Source organism: Plecotus auritus (assembly GCF_963455305.1).
Source record: "Plecotus auritus genome assembly, chromosome: 9".
NCBI lineage: Eukaryota > Metazoa > Chordata > Mammalia > Chiroptera > Vespertilionidae > Plecotus > Plecotus auritus.
The window spans coordinates 149,064,107-149,083,105 of NC_137783.1; the positions used below are offsets into that span (position 1 = coordinate 149,064,107).

Consider the following 18,999-nt stretch of genomic DNA (forward strand, 5'->3'; position numbering starts at 1 on the left):
GCCCCTAATGTCCACCAGCAGGGGCAGATCAGTCCACTGGGGTGTTTATTGGACATTAGAGGCCCGATGCATGAAATTTGTGCACGTGGGGGGGGGTGTTCCTCAGCTGGGCCTGCACCCTCTCACAGTCCAGGAGCCCTTGGGGATGTCCGACTGCCGGCTTAAGTCCGCTCCCCACAGGGCCTAAACTGGCAGTCAGACATCCTTAGCGCTGCTGTGGAGGCTGGAGAGGCTCCCGCCACCACTGCTGCACTCGCCAGCCGTAAGCCCATCTCAGGGCTTCTGGCTGAGTGGTGCTCCCCCTGTAGGAGCGCACTGACCACCAGGGGGCAGCTTCTGCATTGAGCATCTGCCCCCTGGTGGTCAGTGCGCATCATAGCGACAAGTTGTTCCACCATTCGGTCAGTTTGCATATTAGCCTTTTATTATATAGGATGAGTAAGTGTGGTCCAGGGCAGGAAAACCTCAGAAATAAGAGTTGCAGAAAGATATGTAGACTCCAACACACATGGCCCCAAATTTTAAAATATGCAAAGCGATCCTGGATAGTGTTCAATGATGGTAGGTTTGAAACTTTCTTGGGGGTTTGCAGGATGTGATCTGAAACCCGCCCCTTATGCAGAGGACCAGTAGAGATCGAAGAAAGAGGCAGGTCGCTCCAGATGGGTAGGTGGCAGTTTTAGTGAACCAGAAACTTCCTTACCAGGCTTGTCTTGGGCCCCACACCCAAGAAACTCCCATCCCAACCCCCAAATCTTAAACATTGCATAGAGGCCTTACCTGGTCCAATCACATGTACCATCCAGACAGTCTCAAGACCACGTTACAATCTTCAAGCCACGTTAGGCTATTTCCTCTAAAATAATGTTCCTCTCCTTTGTTTGTTGGACTTGCCTGTGGCTTTTGCTGTAGTTGCTGTTCCAAATTAACCCATTTTTACTGCTAAAATAACTGTTATTTTTAAGGTCAGCATGCCTCCAGAGCCTTGGGAAGGAGCACAGCCCTGCGGGCACTTTGATCATATTTTTAAAATATATCTTGATTGATTTCAGAGAGAGAGAGAGAGAGAGAGAGAGAGAGAGAGAGAGAGAGAGAGAGAGGAACATCAATGATGAGAGAGTATCATTGATCGGTTGCCTCCTGCACGCCCCACACTGGGGATCAAGCCTGAAACCTGGGCATGTGCCCTGATGGGGAATTGAACCGTGACCTCCTGGTTCATAGGTTGATGCACAACCATGGAGCCACGCTGCCTGGGCGAGCATATTTTCATTTGCTTGTGGGCTCTTCAGGCTTCTTGTTGTTCCGTTTTGTTTTAACAGCTTTATTGAGCTACATTCACCCATTTGAGGTGCATACTCCAATGAGTGGGGTGCAGGGCCTCCTGAGTCACTCCACCCATGCCCTTGGACTTCCCTCCCTGGTGTGGCACTGATTCCACTGGGGCTTGTGGGTGGGCACACACGGGTTCTCACATGCTCTGCCTGGAATGGCTGATTTGCTTCCCAGACCTAGTAAGTGCTTGAGAAATACTTGCAGAAATGTGAGCCAGCCACTGTGGGCTCTGGCTTTGTACCTGGAGCTGTGTTTCTTCCCAGGTGATTTTTCTCAAGAACCATGGCAATTAGGTGCTATTGTTATCTCAGAGAGAATCAGAGAGGTTAGACAACTTTCCTATATATATAAAAGGCTAAGCAACGGTCTGACTGGTAGCTATGACATGCACTGACCACCAGGGGGCAAACGCTCAATGGAACTGCGGAGCTGTGGTGACTTGGCAGTGGTGGTTCTCGGGTGACGCACCCTGGAACCAGAGAGGAGGGAGCCCGATTCCGGGGTGCGTCACCCAAGAACCGCCCTCTCACAATCTGGGACCCCTCGGGGATGTTGGAGAGCCAGTTTTGGCCCAATCCCCACAGGCCAGGCCAAGGGACCCACCTGCCAGAGGGACCCTACTCACTCCACAGACGCCCTTCGAGCTGCAGCGCCATCCCAGGTGCTGCCGGCCTGGGAGGGACCGCGGAAGGTTGGCTCCAGGGCATTCCCAGCCTGTCTCGCCCAGTCCCGCCCCTCTGGCCACCTTCTAATTAATTTCCTTTCAATGTGCATGAACCCGTGCACCGGGGCACTAGTAGGAGAATAAAGGGACAAAGGAAGGATGCAGCACTCTGTAGCCACAGCTGCCCTGGCCAGGTCAGGCTCTCTGTGGAGAGTGCAGATGAAGGAGCCTGTGGTGTAGACATGGAGGGGGGGGTGGACATGAGGACTTGGTGCAGGCACCTGGATGGGCTATAGAGCTCTGCCGGCTGAGGGCTTCCTGGAGGAGGCCCCATTTGCTGCCATGGTCCCGCTGACGTTTTCCACCTCCTCCCAGATCTTTCTATTTGTCAGCTAATTTCCTGAGTGCCTGCAATTCCCAGACCTGTTCCAGAGCCAGCTGGGCCGGGGCGGGGAGGGGAAGAGAGGGCAGTCAACTTGGGGAGTGTAGGTGTGTGAACAGGGCGGCAGCTGGACTAGCCCAGCAGTGCTGTCAGGTTGCCCAGGTGCTGCTCCACTTCCAGGTGTGGGCAAAGCGGGCAGAGGGAGTCTCATATGGCCAGCGCCTCCTGGGAGGATTAGCAGCTGGCAGAGACAGGTGTGAAACCTGGGCAGGAGCCGGGTAGCAGAATGTCGGGCACAGAGGGCAAAGGCGTGGTGAAGGATTCAAGGGCGCAGCCTACACTGGGGTATGTGGGGCCGTGGGGCAAGGGGCAGCGGCAGAGGGGCCAGAGGGTGAAAGGCATGGGAGGGACCGCAGAAGGCATGGGGGGGGGCAGGGATGATATGTGGGGCCACAGGGCAGCGCCCATGGGCCAGGGCCTGGCTCCACTCAGGGGGTGGGTGCTGCCTGCGCTGGTCACACTGTCCCCCATGGAGACACCTGGGAGCAGCCTCAGAGGAACCCACGGTCCTGGCCCAGGGCTGGCCTGGCCCCAGGTGGGGGAGGAGGCAGGGGCTAAGAGGGGCCAAGCAGGTGTCCCCAGGGCTGTGCCTGGTAGAGGGGGGGGAGGCGGGGAGGAACGGGGAGCTTCTTGGGAGGAGAGGCCAGAACTGAGTCTGGCTTTAGGTTCTAAAGGTGAGACTGTTTCTGTTTTGTTTGTTGTTGTTGTTTTTTTAATTGATTTTTTACAGAGAGGGAGGGAGAGGGATAGAGAGTTAGAAACATCGATGAGAGAGAAACATCCATCAGCTGCCTCCTGCACACCTTCTACTGGGGATGTGCCCCAACCAAGGTACATGCCCTTGACCGGAATCGAACTTGGGACCTTTCAGTCCGCAGGCTGACGCTCTATCCACTGAGCTAAATCGGTTAGGGCTGTTTCTGGTTTTGGAGGTATTGCATTCCCTCTGTAGACAATATGGAAGCTGCCCAGAGATGCTGAGAAGTGGATAAAAAGCTCAGGCGCAGGCTGGTGCAGGTTGCAGTGCTGTGGGCAGAGCTGGGGGCTGAGCGGGGGCGGGAGGGGGGGCTCGCCATATCCTAGCTGTTGGGAGGGCAACTTGGGTCGGCTCTGGAGCCTGGGTTTCTGATCCTTACAATGCGTGACGGTATGACTTGGAGGCCCAGGTAAGCTGATGCACGCCACACGCTCAGCTCCAGCGGCCAGCTCTGCCCCCTCCCGGGGCTGTGGTACGTCCATCGCCCACAGAAGAGATTCCGATTCCCTAGTGAAGTCCAGCTGCATCTTGCTCTCAAGATCTGCCCTCACAGGGCCTTTGCACGTGCTGGGCCCTCTGTTCGGAGCACCGGCTTCCCCACCGCAGTCAGAGTCTCTGGCCGGCCTCCCACAGAGCCTGCAGCACCCCGTTCGTGTCTGTAAGGCTGTTGTATTCCCTGTCAGCGTTGTTCCATGTCTAGACTGGGTTCCTCCCGAGCGCGGGCCAAGTCTGCTGCGGTGACCTCTGTGGCGCAGGTCCACCAGGGACAGGGGCCTCAGCGAGCCGGTCCCTGCTCCCTGCAGCCGGAGGCGAGGCGGGGGGCACCAAGGATGAGAAGCAGGAGCCGTCCAGCTCCAGCCCCTGTGGGGACCCTGGGGACCTCAGCCCCAGCCACTGGTCTGCTTCCTCATTTTACTGGGCAGTGCTGGGTCTGGGCCTCTGGATTGGGCCACGGACAAGCTAAGCCTGAAGCTGTCCCCGGGCATTCCCGGAGTGCACAGTGCGGACACAGACGAGGAACCCCTGCCCTGCCTGCCTCACCTGGGAAATGACAGCCGAGCTGGGGTTGGGGTCGTGGGATGGGCGTCACACAGAGACAGAGACACACAGACACACAGAGAGACAGACACACACACACAGAGACAGACACACACACACAGAGACAGACACACACACACAGAGACAGACACACACAGAGAGACAGACACACACACACAGAGACAGACACACACACAGAGACAGACACACACACAGAGAGACAGACACACAGAGAGACAGACACACACAGAAACACAGACACACACACACAGAGATAGAGACACACACAGAGAGACAGACACACACAGAGAGACAGACACACACACAGAGACAGACACACACAGAGAGACAGACACACACAGAGACAGACACACACACAGAGACAGACACACACAGAGACAGAGACACAGAGATAGACACACAGAGACAGAGACACACAGAGACAAACACACACAGAGACAGAGACACACAGAGAGATACAGACACACACACAGAGACAGACACACACAGAGAGACAGACACACACACACAGAGACAGACACACACACAGAGACAGACACACACACAGAGAGACAGACACACACAGAGACAGACACACACACAGAGACAGACACACACACAGAGAGACAGACACACAGAGAGACAGACACACACAGAGAGACAGACACACACACAGAGACAGACACACACAGAGAGACAGACACACACAGAGACAGACACACACACAGAGACAGACACACACAGAGACAGAGACACAGAGATAGACACACAGAGACAGAGACACACAGAGACAAACACACACAGAGACAGAGACACACAGAGAGATACAGACACACACACAGAGACAGACACACACAGAGACAGACACACACACACACAGAGACAGACACACACAGAGACAGACACACACAAAGAGACAGACACACACAGAGACAGACACACACACAGAGACAGACACACACAGAGAGACAGACACACACAGAGACAGACACACACAGAGACAGACACACACACAGAGACAGACACACACAGAGACAGAGACACAGAGATAGACACACAGAGACAGAGACACACAGAGACAGACACACACAGAGACAGACACACACACACAGAGACAGACACACACACACAGAGACAGACACACACAGAGACAGACACACACACACAGAGACAGACACACACACACAGAGACAGACACACACACAGAGACAGACACACACAGAGACAGAGACACAGAGATAGACACACAGAGACAGAGACACACAGAGACAAACACACACAGAGACAGAGACACACAGAGAGATACAGACACACACACAGAGACAGACACACACAGAGACAGACACACACACAGAGACAGACACACACACAGAGACAGACACACACAGAGACAGACACACACACAGAGACAGACACACACACAGAGACAGACACACACACAGAGACAGACACACACAGAGACAGAGACACACAGAGAGATACAGACACACAGAGACAGAGACACTGAGTTTCCCCGTCTGCCACTGCCAAAGCTCTGTGGCCTGGGAGGCAAAGAGCCCTCAGAGGCCTGGGTTAGGCCAGAGGGGGCACTGACCAAAGAGTCCTCTCCGGGTTTTGCTTGTGGTCTGGTGTTCTGGGTGGAGGGGAGGCATGAAGGTGTGCAGGGTGCGTGTGTGGGTGGGGTGCAGGGCCAGCCCCGGACCTCTGGGGTCACATGTGAGTCCCAGTAAGGGTGTCTGTGAGCCCATGTGGGGCAGGCAGAGGCAGGATGGGTGCCTGAGACGGTGGAGGGCCCCGGCCCACACTGCCTTCACCCCGGCAGGATGGACCCCTTCGAGGACACGCTGCGGCGGCTGCGGGAGGCCTTCAGCTCGGGGCGGACGCGGCCGGCGGAGTTCCGGGCTGCGCAGCTCAAGGGCCTGGGCCGCTTCCTGCAGGACAACAAGCAGCTGCTGCAGGAGGCGCTGGCGCAGGACCTGCGCAAGGTGAGGGGTGGCGGGAGGCGGCAGGGGCGGGGGAGCTGGCCCTGTCCCAGTTCCGTCCTGTTCATTTCACAGGCCTTCCCTGGCACGCAGTGCGCACAGCACTCGCAGCATTAACTCCTCAAACGGGCGGGTTCAGTGGTGGTTCCATCACCGACGGGGAAACTGAGACACGTGAGGGTTATGTTACTCCCCAAGGCCCCGCAGCCGGGAAGTGGCAGAGCTGGAACTGGAGCCCAGGCCACCTGCCCAGGGCCCTGCTCCTCACCCGCACTGTGCAGTGCCCAGGGGACCGGCTGTGCTGTCCCCGGAGACTGTCTCCATGTCCCTGGCAGGGACCTCTGGGGACCCCTCCCACTAGATCCCTTCCCGGTCCTGCCCCTGGCCTGACCCTTGCATTTCACCCGCCGCAGTCAGACTTTCAGGCGGACATGTCCGAGCTCATCCTGTGCCAGAAGGAGGTGGACCTGGCGCTCCGGAACCTGCACGCCTGGATGAAGGACCAGCCAGTGGCCAAGAACCTGGTAAACTGCTGGCTGCGCCCCTCGCACCCCGACCCAGGGCGAGTCACTGGCTCTCAGGACCCCTGTGTCCTCATGGGGACGCCACTGCACAGGCACCCCAAGGGCCCTGGAAGCAGGGAACTTAGAGGTGTCCTTGGCTGGGCCTCACCTTCCATCTTGCACCCCAGTTAACGCAGCTGAGCTCCGCCTTCATCCGGAAGGAGCCCTTCGGCCTGGTGCTCATCCTCAGCCCCTGGAACTACCCCGTGAACCTGACCCTGATGCCCCTGGTGGGCGCCCTCGCGGCCGGTGAGGCGGGGGTCTGAGCCCTCCTGGCCCACTAGCCCTTCCCACAGGGGAGCCCCAGAATTCCATTATGTTATGCCCTAGCCTCGCACACCCTCCCTGCACCTCTGCTTTCCGATGCCAGCCCTGGGGTGGGTGTGGGGACACCAGCGTCCCCCCGTGTCTCCCCCATCTGCCCCTGCAGGGAACTGCGTGGTGCTGAAGCCATCAGAAATCAGCCAGGGCACAGAGAAGGTCCTGGCTGAGGTGCTGCCCCAGTACCTGGACCAGGTGAGCGTGGCCTTACCCCCTCAGACCCGTGTCCCACATGCCTGCCCCTGCCCGCCTGGGGGGTCCGGCTGTCCCCGGGGGCCCACAGTGTCCCCTGAGCTGCCGTCCCTCCTTGCAGAGCTGCTTTGCTGTGATGCTGGGCGGGCCCGAGGAGACCGGACAGCTTCTGAAACACAAGTTTGACTACATTTTATTTACGGGTGAGGATGGCCGCAGCCAGTGTCCTGGGGCAGGCATCCAAGAGCAGGGTTGAAAAGGCTGTGGCGCCCAGGGGGGAGTGTCCCAGGTGGCAACCAGCCAGGCCTCTGGGTCTTGGAGGGCGGGATCCCGGGGAGCATGGCCAGGCAGATCCCAGGAGGTGTCTGAACCATCTGGCCAAGGCCTGTTGAGGATGAAGGTCAATCCCATGTCCTCAGGGAGCCCTCGAGTCGGCAAGATTGTCATGGCCGCAGCCGCCAAGCACCTGACGCCCGTCACGCTGGAGCTAGGGGGCAAGAACCCCTGCTACGTGGACGACAACTGCGACCCCCAGACCGTGGCCAACCGAGTGGCCTTTTTCCGCTACTTCAACGCTGGCCAGACCTGCGTGGCCCCCGACTACGTCCTGTGCAGCCCCGAAATGCAGGAGCGGCTGGTGCCCGCCCTGCAGAGCGCCATCACCCGCTTCTATGGCGAAGACCCCAAGGCCTCCCCAGACCTGGGCCGCATCATCGATGAGAAGCATTTCCAGCGGCTCCGGGGCCTGCTGGGCTGTGGCCGCGTGGCCATCGGGGGCCAGAGTGAGGAGAGCGACCGCTACATCGGTGAGTCCCGCTCTCCCGACCCCGGGACCCCCGAGCTAAGGCCCTTCCTCGCTGGAGGCCACAGCTGGGCCGAGTCTGGGCCCTGAGGTCCCCAGGGCCCCGCTGATGGAGCCCAGCCAGGTCCACGGCTGTTGCCACGATTCCCGGGCACTAACGCCACATGTCGCCATGGTCTGAGCCTGTGACCCCGTGACCCCACCCTCGGGTCCAAGCCCTGCTTCTCGGAGTTGGGCCCAGTGTCCAGGCTCCCGAACACTCAGATCCCCAGCTTCAGCCCCAGCATCTGCTGCTTCACAGCCGTGACCCCGGGTCCTGTGAGCCCACGATTCCCGGCCTGTGCACCCGCCGGGCTGTCCTTGCAAAGCCGCCCCGGCCTCTGGGCCACACGACTCCGTGGTGGCGCTGCTGCTCCAACAGGCTGGCACCTGGGACCTTGGGCTCCAGGGGTCTGAGATCCAGTCACCCTGAGACTGTAAGACCAAGGCTGGGCCCGCAGTTCCTGGTCACTTCTCAGGGCCGTGGGGAGACTCTCTGTCCTAGAACATCCCCGAGCTGGAGCCTCAGTCCCTGGGCCCTGCCCGAGGCCCCACGCCCGGGGCTGAGCCATCCCCTGTGCCCGGGCAGCCCCCACGGTGCTGGTGGACGTGCAGGAGACGGAGCCGGTGATGCAGGAGGAGATCTTCGGGCCCATCCTGCCCATCGTGACCGTGAGGAGCCTGGACGAGGCCATCGACTTCATCAACCGCCGGGAGAAGCCCCTGGCCCTGTATGCCTTCTCCAACAGCAGCCAGGTGGGGCCCGGGCCGGGTTGGGGCAACGGAGGAGCTGAAAGGGGTGCAGACAGCCCACCCTAATCCAGTCACCTAGATGATGGCTCCCTGCACAAGGGCTCCTGGCAGGGGAGGGCTCGGCACCCAAATCCTACCAGATGGGTGCCTGGCAGCGTCTGCCCTGGCAGCCTCCATCTGGACAGAGCCCGCTGCGAGAGTACAGTTTTCCTAAACCACGAAAAGGCTCTGTGGGGTGAGCAGAGCCCTGAGGGGAATGGGGCGGAGCGAAGCTGCGTCCTGACAGGCAGACCAGGCTGCTGCTTGCGACCCTTTCAGCTGCGGCTTCTGGTCACGGCGCCTCCATGTGGAAAGTGCTTGAGAGGTGATGCTGCTCAGTAGAGGATGGAGCCGGGGAACGGCTGGGCCGAGCCTCCTTCCCGACGATGAGCCCACCACTCTGCCCCCTCTCCCCCCCAGGTAGTGAACCAGGCACTGGCGCGGACCAGCAGTGGCAACTTCGGAGGCAACGAAGGCTTCATGTACCTGACTCTGTGGTCCATGCCGATGGGGGGCGTTGGTGAGCCCTGCCCTCCTCCACCTCCAGCCCCCACCCCAGGGACGCCTGTGTGGGTACTCCAGACCCAGAAAAGCCCAGTTTTGCCTTCATTCACTGTTAATGTTGATCTAAGCCCTGGGCCTCTCAAGGCCTCAGTTTCCCTATCGGCAAAATGGCCCTTAGAATGGCCAGGCTTTCCCTGAGCTCGCTGCCAGGGGCGGGCAGTGGGCTGCCCAGCCTCAGACCCTCACTTGCGTGCCCATGCAGGCCACAGCGGGATGGGAAGATACCACGGCAAGTTCTCCTTCGACACCTTCTCCAACCACCGCGCCTGCCTGCTCTCCCACTCGGGCCTGGAGAAGCTCAATGAGCTCCACTACCCGCCCTATACGGCCGTGAAGAAGAAGCTCGTTAGCTGGGCCCTGGGCTCCCGGAGCTGCACCCTGCTGTGAGCGCTCTGCCCATCTCCAGCGCCCTGCCCCCACAGCCCCTCTCTCCGACGGCTGCCCACGCGCTCGGCTCCTGAAAGGCAGGCGTCCCCTCCAAGAGTGCAAGGGTCCTGCTCCCGGGGTTTTGTCTGAACAGTCTCCCTGCTGGACGGGACCCCTCTCAGGGCCAAAATCCCCTGGGTATCCCCCTGACAGGTTCACTGACCCTCTGCTTGGATATGTCTGGTGACGGGGACTTCACCCCAAGGTTGGGCAATTCAGGTGATTAGAAAGCACTCCCTTTCCCTGGCAAGTGTGGCTGAGTTGGCTGAGCATCATCCCGTGCACCGAAAGGTCATGGGTTCGAGTCCCTGTCAGGGCACATGCTCGGGCTGTGGACTGGATCCCCCAGTAGGGGGCATGCAGGAGGCAGCCAGTCAATGTTTCTCTCTCATCAGTGTTTCTTTCTCTCCCTTCCTCTCTCTCTAAAACCAATAAAAACATATTTAAAAAAAGGGAAGCACTCTCTTATATTAGGATCTATAATTTGGCTCCCAAAGTACAGAGCTATTTCTTTTTTAAAAATATGTTTTTGTTGATTTTTAGAGAGGGATAGAGAGATAGAAACATCGTCAATCGGCTGTCTTCTGCACGCCCCTTACTGGGGATGGAGCCTGCAACCCCAGCATGTGCCCTGACCGGGAATCGAACCAGTGGCCTCTTGGTTCATGAGTCGACACCCGCCAGGCAAATACAGAACTATTTCTAACAGCTCCCCTCACGCCTAAGGTTTGGGGAGCTGACCTGAAGTGATCAGATCTGGCCATTTGCCTGAAGTATGTGATCGACAAGAACCCTAATGCTGTGTGTGGAATCAATAGGAAGGAGTGCAATGGTTGATTGGTGATGTCTGCGATAAGCACAGGAAGGGGTTGTGCACAGGGTGGCCACGGCTGTCCTCCCTGTTCTTAGACTCCCAGCAGATCAGAGCAGGCAGAGTCTAAATCTGACCACTTTGTCTGACACACGGGGAAACTGAGGTCTGGACAGGGCTGAGCTGAGTTTATACAGCAAACAGGGCAGAGCGGAGAGATGGTGGGCTCTATGAGAAGTGGGCGAGGGCTTGGTAAATAGCATATCTGGTCCATTGTGACCAGCCCATTGCTCTCTCCCCAGTCCTCCACCTGGAAGCCCACTTCCAACACCCCCAGGCTGGCTTTGGTGGGCTCCTCACCCCTCAGAGCCTGGGCTAGTGGCCTGAGATTGAGGGAATCAGGGGGAGTATGATCTTCCTGCTCCCCTGGGAATTGTTGGGGATGGCTGTCTCCACAAGGGTACAGGGTGGACTCAAAGGAGGTGCTCAGCAGGGGCTTGTTGATGAGTGAAGGGAAGAATGGATAAGGAAGTGAAAGGATGAATGGATGGAAGGATGGATGGGTGGGTGGGTGGGTGGGTAGGTGGGTAGACAATAGGTGGATGAGACAATAGGTGGGTGGGTGGATAGGTGGGTAGACAATAGGTGGATGAGACAATAGGTGGATGAGACAAGTGAGTGGGTGAATGAGATGATGGATAGTCGGTTGGGTGGATGGATAAACTGATGTCTGAGTAGGAGGCCCAGATAGAAGCTGAGTGACCGCTGGCCTGGGTCTAAGAGATCCCATCCTCCCACCTCTGCCTTGGGAAGTTGGTTCCTCAAAATGACCATTGGACTGAAAAGAGAGAGCCAGGGGGGTTGAGGATACCTGGAGGGTGTCCAGGCCACAGACTGGGCAGTGAGCCCAGTGAGCAAAGAACAGAAGATACTGCTCATCGAAGACTGGACAGTTCGCTGCCCTCACCCACCTAAGCGTGTTCCCTTTGCCCTCTTGGCCAGTGGTTGCTGTGGTTCAGATAGGGGACAAAGCCTCCAGGGGAAATGTGGCTCTGGGGGGCCACTGGAGGTGGGGTGGGAGGGCAGTCCCAGCATGCCGGGCTCTGGTGGCCCCTGATTGGTAGAGCAGTCACATGACTGCATCCTGGCTGCCAGGGAGGCAGAGAGCAGGTGCAGCCTCCTGCCCTGAGGCCACAAATGTGGCAGGTAAGTGTCCCCTCCTCACTCCATCCTTCCCAGTCCCAGCCCTTTCCTTTCTCCGTCACCGCTGACCAGGCTCAGTCCTGGAGACAGTGTCGTCAGACACAGAACGAAGACTGTTCCTGGGTTTTGGCCCCGCACAGGGGTTCCGGGAGCCTTGAGGCCCTTCAGGCTTTTGCTCAGCTGCTCTCTCCTCCCAACTGTCCCTCCCTCCCACCTCTTCCTCACCCCCAACTCCCAGAGGAATCTGGCTCAAATTCCAGCCGGGGCGCCCCCCCCCCCCCCCCGGGCCTGGCTCACAGCACCCACACTTCCTGCCGCTTCCCTGCCCTTCCCTGCCACAGCGCCACCACCTACACAGCCTGGGTGGCATCCCTCTCGGCCACCTCGGACCGGGTGCCTTTGGGCAAGGCCCTTCACTCCTCTGAGCCTCTGTTTTCTTAGCTTGTAGAAGGGGCCCCCACCTACCCCTTAGAGTTGGCGTGAGGGTTAAATGAGATCATGGGGTTCAGCACTGGGAGGCCTCTCCCCTCCCTCCCTCCCACTCTCTCTAAAAATCAATGGGAAAAACCCTCAGGTGAGGATTAACAACAACAACAAAAGGAACACCTGTCAAAGGCAGGGAAGGGCAATGCTTACCCTCCAGGAAAGGTGCTCCGGCTCGGGTGCCTGAGGGAGAAGGTGGAGGTGGAGGTGCAGTGGGACTCAGCTGAGCTGCCCTCAGTCACGTCTTTTGACAGACAGCCGCCCTGCCTGGCTGGGACTCTGGGACTCAGACCTCAGGGAGCTCACCCTCCCCCCACCCCAGCTCAGCACTGGGCCCTAAGCAGGCCCACCCACCGGGCCCTCCACCCACGCGGGATGTGCTCGAGGCCTGAGTCTCGAGAGCCCCTGCGCCGCGTGGCAGTGATTGGGGGCACCCACGGCAATGAGATGTCTGGCGTCTACCTGGCGAGGTACTGGCTGCAGGCCCCGGGGGAGCTGCAGAGACCCAGCTTCTCCGCAGTGCCCGTGCTGGCCAACCCAGCAGCCACAGCCGCCTGCCGCTGCTACGTGGACCTCAGCCGCACCTTCACCAGCGCCTTCCTCACGTGAGTGTCCTTGTGGCCCCGGCCGCCAGGTGGCCCAGGCCCTTGGATTGGCACTGAGATCCTCACCTCAGACTCATCCTCCAGCCACTAGCAGGGCACACCCCTCTGCTTTCGATGCCTATTCTTCCTTTTCAGCTTAGACAAATCCAAACTGATATCACCTCCTCCAGGAAGCCTTCCTGACCTCAGGCTGGGCCAGGGCCTCCTCTGGACTCCGCATACCCAGGGCTTGCCTCAGATCAGCCCCATAGGCTGCATTTACTTTACTTTCTTTAATGGACATTCGCTGAGCCCCACCTCTGAGCCAGGCTCTGGCCAGCTCAGGTGAGAGAATGGGGAGTGAAATGAGGTGTTGTTCTCAGCTTACTGGGGGAGACAGAGGAAGAACCCAGTAACCACAACCCAGGATGCTAAATGCAGGGTGGGGGCTACAGAAACCTGACCAAAGGTAGTCAGGGAAGGCTTCCTGGAAGAGGTGGTATCTCAGCCAAGCACTGAAGGGTGAGTCCATGTTAACCAGGTGAAGAGAGGAGAAAAGGAGTTTCCAGGGAAGGGCCCAGCAGGTGCACAGGTCTAGCAGTGAGACCAGATGGAAGTGTGGCTGGAGTGAGAGCTGATGAGGCAGGTGGGCCAGGGCAGGCCAAGGGTTTGAACCTTATGGGGGCAGTGGGGAGCCAACAAGAGCTCTGAGAGGGGCAGGCCCGCTGCAGAGGCACAAAGGACGAGCCCTTGAGCTGCTCTGTCGCTCCTGCAGGGTCTCAGGGGTTCACTCCTGTCAGCACACGAGGCTCCCTCCCCTCCCCTCCTCTCATTAAACCTCTGATGATTGAGACTGGGGGTGGTGATACCCCCATCCCTGCCCCTGCAGTGCCAGGGCCCACCCGGATAACCCATACGAGGTGACAAGGGCCCGAGAGCTGAACCAGCTGCTGGGGCCCAAGGCCTCGGCCAGGCCTTTGACTTTGTCCTGGACCTGCACAACACCACGGCCAGCATGGGCACCTGCCTCTTCGCGGAATCCGCCCACAACGTCTTTGCGATGCACCTGTGCCGCCACCTACAGGTGGCCCTGTGCCGGCGGAGTGCAGAGGGGGAGGGTGGGGAAGAGAGCACGCTGGGGCTGGCGCCTCCTCAGCTGGGGACGGGGTTGGGGAAGGGTGCCTCCTGGGCTCCAGTCCCAGGGCCCCGCCACCCTCTGGACCCCCCACCGCTCCTCCCCACGCTGCTCTGTGCTTCCTCCATGCTCCCCCCTCGACTCAGCTTCCCCGCCCAGATAGGCCTGGGGCCCTGACCCACCCCTCCGCTCACAGCTGCAGAGCCCGGAGCTGCCCTGCCGGGTCTTCCTGTACCAGTTGCCGGGAGAAGAGAGTTACAGCGTTAACTCCTAAGAATGGACTGGGTGGGCCCAGAGGGTCGAAGTTCTCAGGGGCTGGGAAGGGCGGGACCAGATGATGGGCAGGGTCAGGGTCTAGGGGTCCAGAGGGCCCAAGTCTCTGGAGTACCTGCCTGACCCCTTCCCTCTGGGTCCCCAGGACTGGAGCTGGGCCCCCAGCCTCAGGGAGTGCTGTGGGCTGACCTTCTCATCAGGATGAGGGCCTTGGTGGCCGCAGCCCTGGACTTCATCCAGCTCTTCAACCAGGGTGAGACCCCAGGACTTGCCGGGAAACTGAGGCCCAGGGGCCAAGGGGCCAAGGAGCCAGGCTCTGGGGTGGGCTGGGAGCCAGCCCTGAGTGGCCCCCATGGCCCACTCCGCCGGGGCCTGGAGGGAGGGACGGGCTCACACATGCAGCCTCCCACACAGGCACCGCCTTTCCTGCCTTTGAGATGGAGCGTATAGAAAAGTGAGCAGCGTGGACTTCCCACACATGGAGGCCAGGGACCTGGCAGGCACCGTGCATCCTCAGCTGCAGGTGTGTGTGTGTGTGTGTGTGTGTGTGTGTGTGTGTGTGTGTGTGTTGTCCGGTGGAGCTCCTAGGTCACAGCTTTGGGAGGTGTCAGAAAATGGGCACAGAGGCAGGGACCACAGTGCCTCCCACAGAGTCACCAGCACCCCGGAATCCGGAGCAGGGGGCAGTAGCCTGGGCGCCCATGCCCACCCGTACTGCCTCTGCAGGAACCCTGCACGGGCCTGGGACGCTGGGCCACAGTGATGCTCACAGAGCCTGTGGAGGGCACCTGGGGCCCCACAACAGCCTGGACACACCTCCCCTGGCTGCAGAGAGGCCGAGGGAGGGAGGGGAGGGGCAGGCATGACCCTGCTTGGAGGTGCAAATACAGAGCCCTCTATTTCCCAGTTAATTCCTCAAGCATCCCTATGTGAGTTAGCAGGGAGTCCAGCATCTCCCTCTCCAGGCCTCCCCTTCCTGAATGTTCCAGGGACTGGGGGATCCTGCTTCTACTAGTCTGTCTGGCAGGAAGAAGGTAGGCAAGGTCAGCCAACCAGCTGCCATTCTCCTTGCTGCCACATGGGGTCGCTGTGGAACAAGGCCCACGCCCTCCGTGGCCTTTGCTTTCTGCAGTGCCCAGGCAGCAGGGGTGCCCCAGATGGGCGCCTTAGCCCTAGCCTCATTAGTAAATGTTCCCCAAACCACCCCCCCCCCCCCGCGCGCATCTGGCCTTCAGGTGTGACAGGGGCATCAGTGGGGCCACCTGCTCTGTGGCACAGGCCCTGCTCACTCCACCCCAAAGCTCAGCGTCTGAGCCCAGGGACCAGCCAGAACCCCTCTTCCATGATGAGCCCTTGTGGGCCAGCAGGGTCCTCTCCTGCCAGTGGAACCAGGTATCAGAGGTGACCCAGGCATTCTGAATCTCTGCCAGGATGGGTGTCTGTCTCAGGGGCCCCCCCTCCCTCGGTCAGCCCTGTCCGTGCCACAACATGGGAGCGACCCAGCACACAGACCTGGCACACACTGAGAGCTTGGCCCGGCATGGGCATGACAGAGAGAGAAATATTGGGAAGAATTTGACATTTCAAAAATACTCTGAAGGATCAAAGGAACGATTGTAGGAAAAATCAGAACTTGGTCGGACTGTTTTGTTCGGAAAGAGCTGCATGTTTCATTTTGAGGGGTTATCCTATAACCGTGTTGTGGGCGGGGGCTCCTTCCTGTCAGGGTTTAGGGCTACAGGGCCTTAGCTGCCCTGCCCATCTTCCATGCTAAGTAGTAACAGTCATTTTGATTGATTTCTTCCACAACTTTAATTTAATAAACTTTTATATTATGTTTACTAAATGCAAACGTAAGTGCTATTAGCCATTTAATTTAAACCTCAGGGTGATGGGAGGAGAGATCATTCCTATTTTAAAGCTGAGGAACAGAGAGGTTAAGTGACTTGCTCCAGGTCACACAGCCAGCAGGAATTTGCACCGAGGCTTTACTACCTGTGCCTGTAACCACTAGACACACGTCCACAATGACAAACGTCTTTCTAAGGTGACTGGTGTCTCCCTTTCGAGGCACAGGGCCAGTTGGCATCTCGGCAGACACCCTGTCATATTGATGAAGGCAGTGAGGCAGTGAGTGGGTGAGGCCATGAGGGAGGGGCATCTCTTGGACAGTTCCTGCTGGGGTCACCCCCACTGGGGCCAGGGCAGAGGTCAGCCCCAGCACCCTTGGCCCTTGACTGTCCTCCCAGGACCGAGACTTCGAGCCGCTGCGGCCTGGAGCACCCATCTTCCAGATGTTCAGCGGCAAGGACGTGCTCTATGAAGGGGAGGCCACCGTGTACCCCGTGTTCATCAATGAGGCCGCCTACTACGAGAAGGGCATTGCCTTCTTCCAGACTGAGACGCTCACGTTCTCTGTGCCTGCCCTGCCCGTGCTGGCCCCCGCCCCCGCCCCGGCTCCCTAACCCAGGCCACACCTGCCCGGCCTCAGGCCTCCCACCTGAGGTATGATCCCCAGCTCAGAGGCCCCCTTGCCACCTTCTGTATACCATGATCCTTGCCACACACCCACCTCCATGCCTCAGTTTCCCATTCTATAAAGTGGAAGATGTCCAGGAGGCCATGGTTGGTGTCCTCCATCTTGTGTGGTGCCTCTCTGTGGCCTCAGGATCTGGGGCAAGTTGGCCCCATGTGGCCTTGGACATGCTGTGTGTCCTGGGCTAGTGGTAGCTGTCTCTGTGCCCATGCATGTCCAGGGAAGATCCTAAACTGTGGGGGAAACTCTGAGAGAGGCTGTCCTCGGACCAGCAGAAGGGCTTCCAGAGGCCATGAGCAGAGGAGGGTCCCCAACTTCCTACACTCCTGCGGCAGAGGGTCAACTAAGAGAGCAGGAGTGTGTGCCCGATATGTGCACACGTGTGTGGGTGCCCATGTGCATGCCCGCCCCAGGTGTGCACAGGTGTTTCCGAGAACCAGTGCCGTGGCTGTCCTGGGAGGATCTGTATGTGATGGGCGCACAGCCCCGTGTGCGTTTCCAGGTGTGTGATGAGCTCATGGGAGCTCAGGGGAGTCAGGGCTGGGGAAGGCGTGCAGCTCAACAGAGCTCTCTCCACCCAGGCCCGCAGGTCCCGGTGCAGGCACACAGGGCGGAGGTGCCCGGGGGCAGGAGTGTGCCCAGGGGCTACGGCTGGGGTCCCTGGGTCCTGGCCAAGCTGTCCACGGCAGGCAGAACGGGGAGGGTGGACGCCCCGAGCCAGCGCAGCCCCACGGTGCCCACACCCGCCTGAGCCGGCAGGGCATGGTTCCTGACTGACAGCGGGGCTGGGAGACCCGAGCTCCGTGCTCTCGAGGCATCGCTCCCTGGCCCTCCGCACCCGCTGGCCCATCCGTCTCCCCGCGGCCACAGCTGCCACGCCGCCTCCTGCTATTGAGCAGTGAGATGAGAAGGTGTGAAGGATACGGGGACGCCAGGGACGGGCTGGCAGGCAAGATGGATGAGGGGGCAGGGGGCCAGGAGGTGCCTCCGGCAGGAAGAGCTGGCCAGCCGGGAGGGGCTGTGCAGGGAGGAGTCCGTGTGTGCCTGGTGTGTGTGCATGGGGGGCGGGTGTGTGAGCGTGTGTGTCTGTGCACACAGGAGCTCGTGCACGTGTGAACCCGGTGGTGGCAGGTTGGTATCTGTGTGCACGTGTGTTATATGGGTTGGCATGTCAGTGTGGTCATGTTCATGTTCATGTGTGGGGGTGTTTCCCAACACAGAGACCAAGGCGTGTACAAGCACGCGCGCACGCACACACACACACACACACGCACGCACACACGCACACACACATATGCATACGGTCCGACAGAACCCCAGGCTGGCCCGCCCCCAGGTCCGGGCTGAGAGGAAGCTACCAGGTCCCTCCATCATCAACCCCACCTCCCCCTCCACCCACTGTGGATCCTGGGTCAGGGTGGCATGACCCTACCTCAGGGTGGCCCCTGGGTGCCATGGGACTCTCCATCACAAGCAGAGAACTCCCACCCATCTTGCCCAGCAGCAAACCCCAGAGCCAGCGCAGCCTTCCCCCAGGGCCGGCCCACCGTCTCCCTGCAGGACCCCTCAGGGCTCAGCAGGCAGGCATCGTGGTCCTAGGGACTGAGTGCACGGGTGCCTGAGCTGAGCGGGAGAGGTGGGCCTGAGGCTCGAGGCTCTGGGCGGGGCAGCCCAACCTACTGTTGGCCCCTTGCAGGCATGGGCCTCTGCCAACCCCACATCTCCAGTGCCAACCTCTGGAGGAGGAGTGGGGGTGGGGCTGGGACGAGCTGGCCTTGGTGGAGCGTGCCCAGCCCAGCCTGGGTGCTCTGGCCTGGGGGTTAGCCTGGGATGCTCCCTCCCAGTGGGCTAACCTGGGGTCCAGCCAGGTGCCCCTTCCTGTGCCATGTGGAAGGGACCAAATGGCCAAACAGCACTCCCAACTGAGAGCAGCCAGCTTCGGGGACCCCACACCCTCTGCCTTCCTGGCCAGTGATTGTGTGTCCCCTGAATGCCCAGCACAGGGCCAGCAGGGGGCAGCCTGGAGGAGGTACCTGGTCTGGCTGGGGAGAATAGAC

General features: G+C 59.7%; 2 protein-coding genes across 2 annotated transcripts; both read left to right on the plus strand.

Annotated features, from left to right (window-relative positions):
• Positions 1–2,667: 2,667 nt before the first annotated feature.
• On the plus strand, positions 2,668–10,361 carry LOC308234057 (aldehyde dehydrogenase family 3 member B2-like; the record flags this gene model as incomplete). The annotated part of the gene is made up of 10 exons (XM_080641245.1): positions 2,668–2,726; positions 6,059–6,221; positions 6,632–6,742; positions 6,910–7,030; positions 7,212–7,297; positions 7,416–7,497; positions 7,714–8,100; positions 8,725–8,891; positions 9,348–9,447; positions 9,694–10,361. 10 exons carry the CDS (start codon positions 2,668–2,670, stop codon positions 9,876–9,878), a joined length of 1,461 nt encoding a protein of 486 aa, XP_080497371.1. The 3' UTR covers positions 9,879–10,361.
• A 2,428-nt stretch (positions 10,362–12,789) lies between these two features.
• Positions 12,790–16,871, plus strand: ACY3 (aminoacylase 3; the record flags this gene model as incomplete). Its single annotated transcript, XM_080687943.1, is given in 9 exon segments — positions 12,790–13,019; positions 13,888–13,961; positions 13,964–14,082; positions 14,330–14,403; positions 14,405–14,418; positions 14,552–14,659; positions 14,821–14,847; positions 14,850–14,929; positions 16,656–16,871. Coding segments are annotated over 9 exon segments (942 nt in total).
• Positions 16,872–18,999: the final 2,128 nt, after the last annotated feature.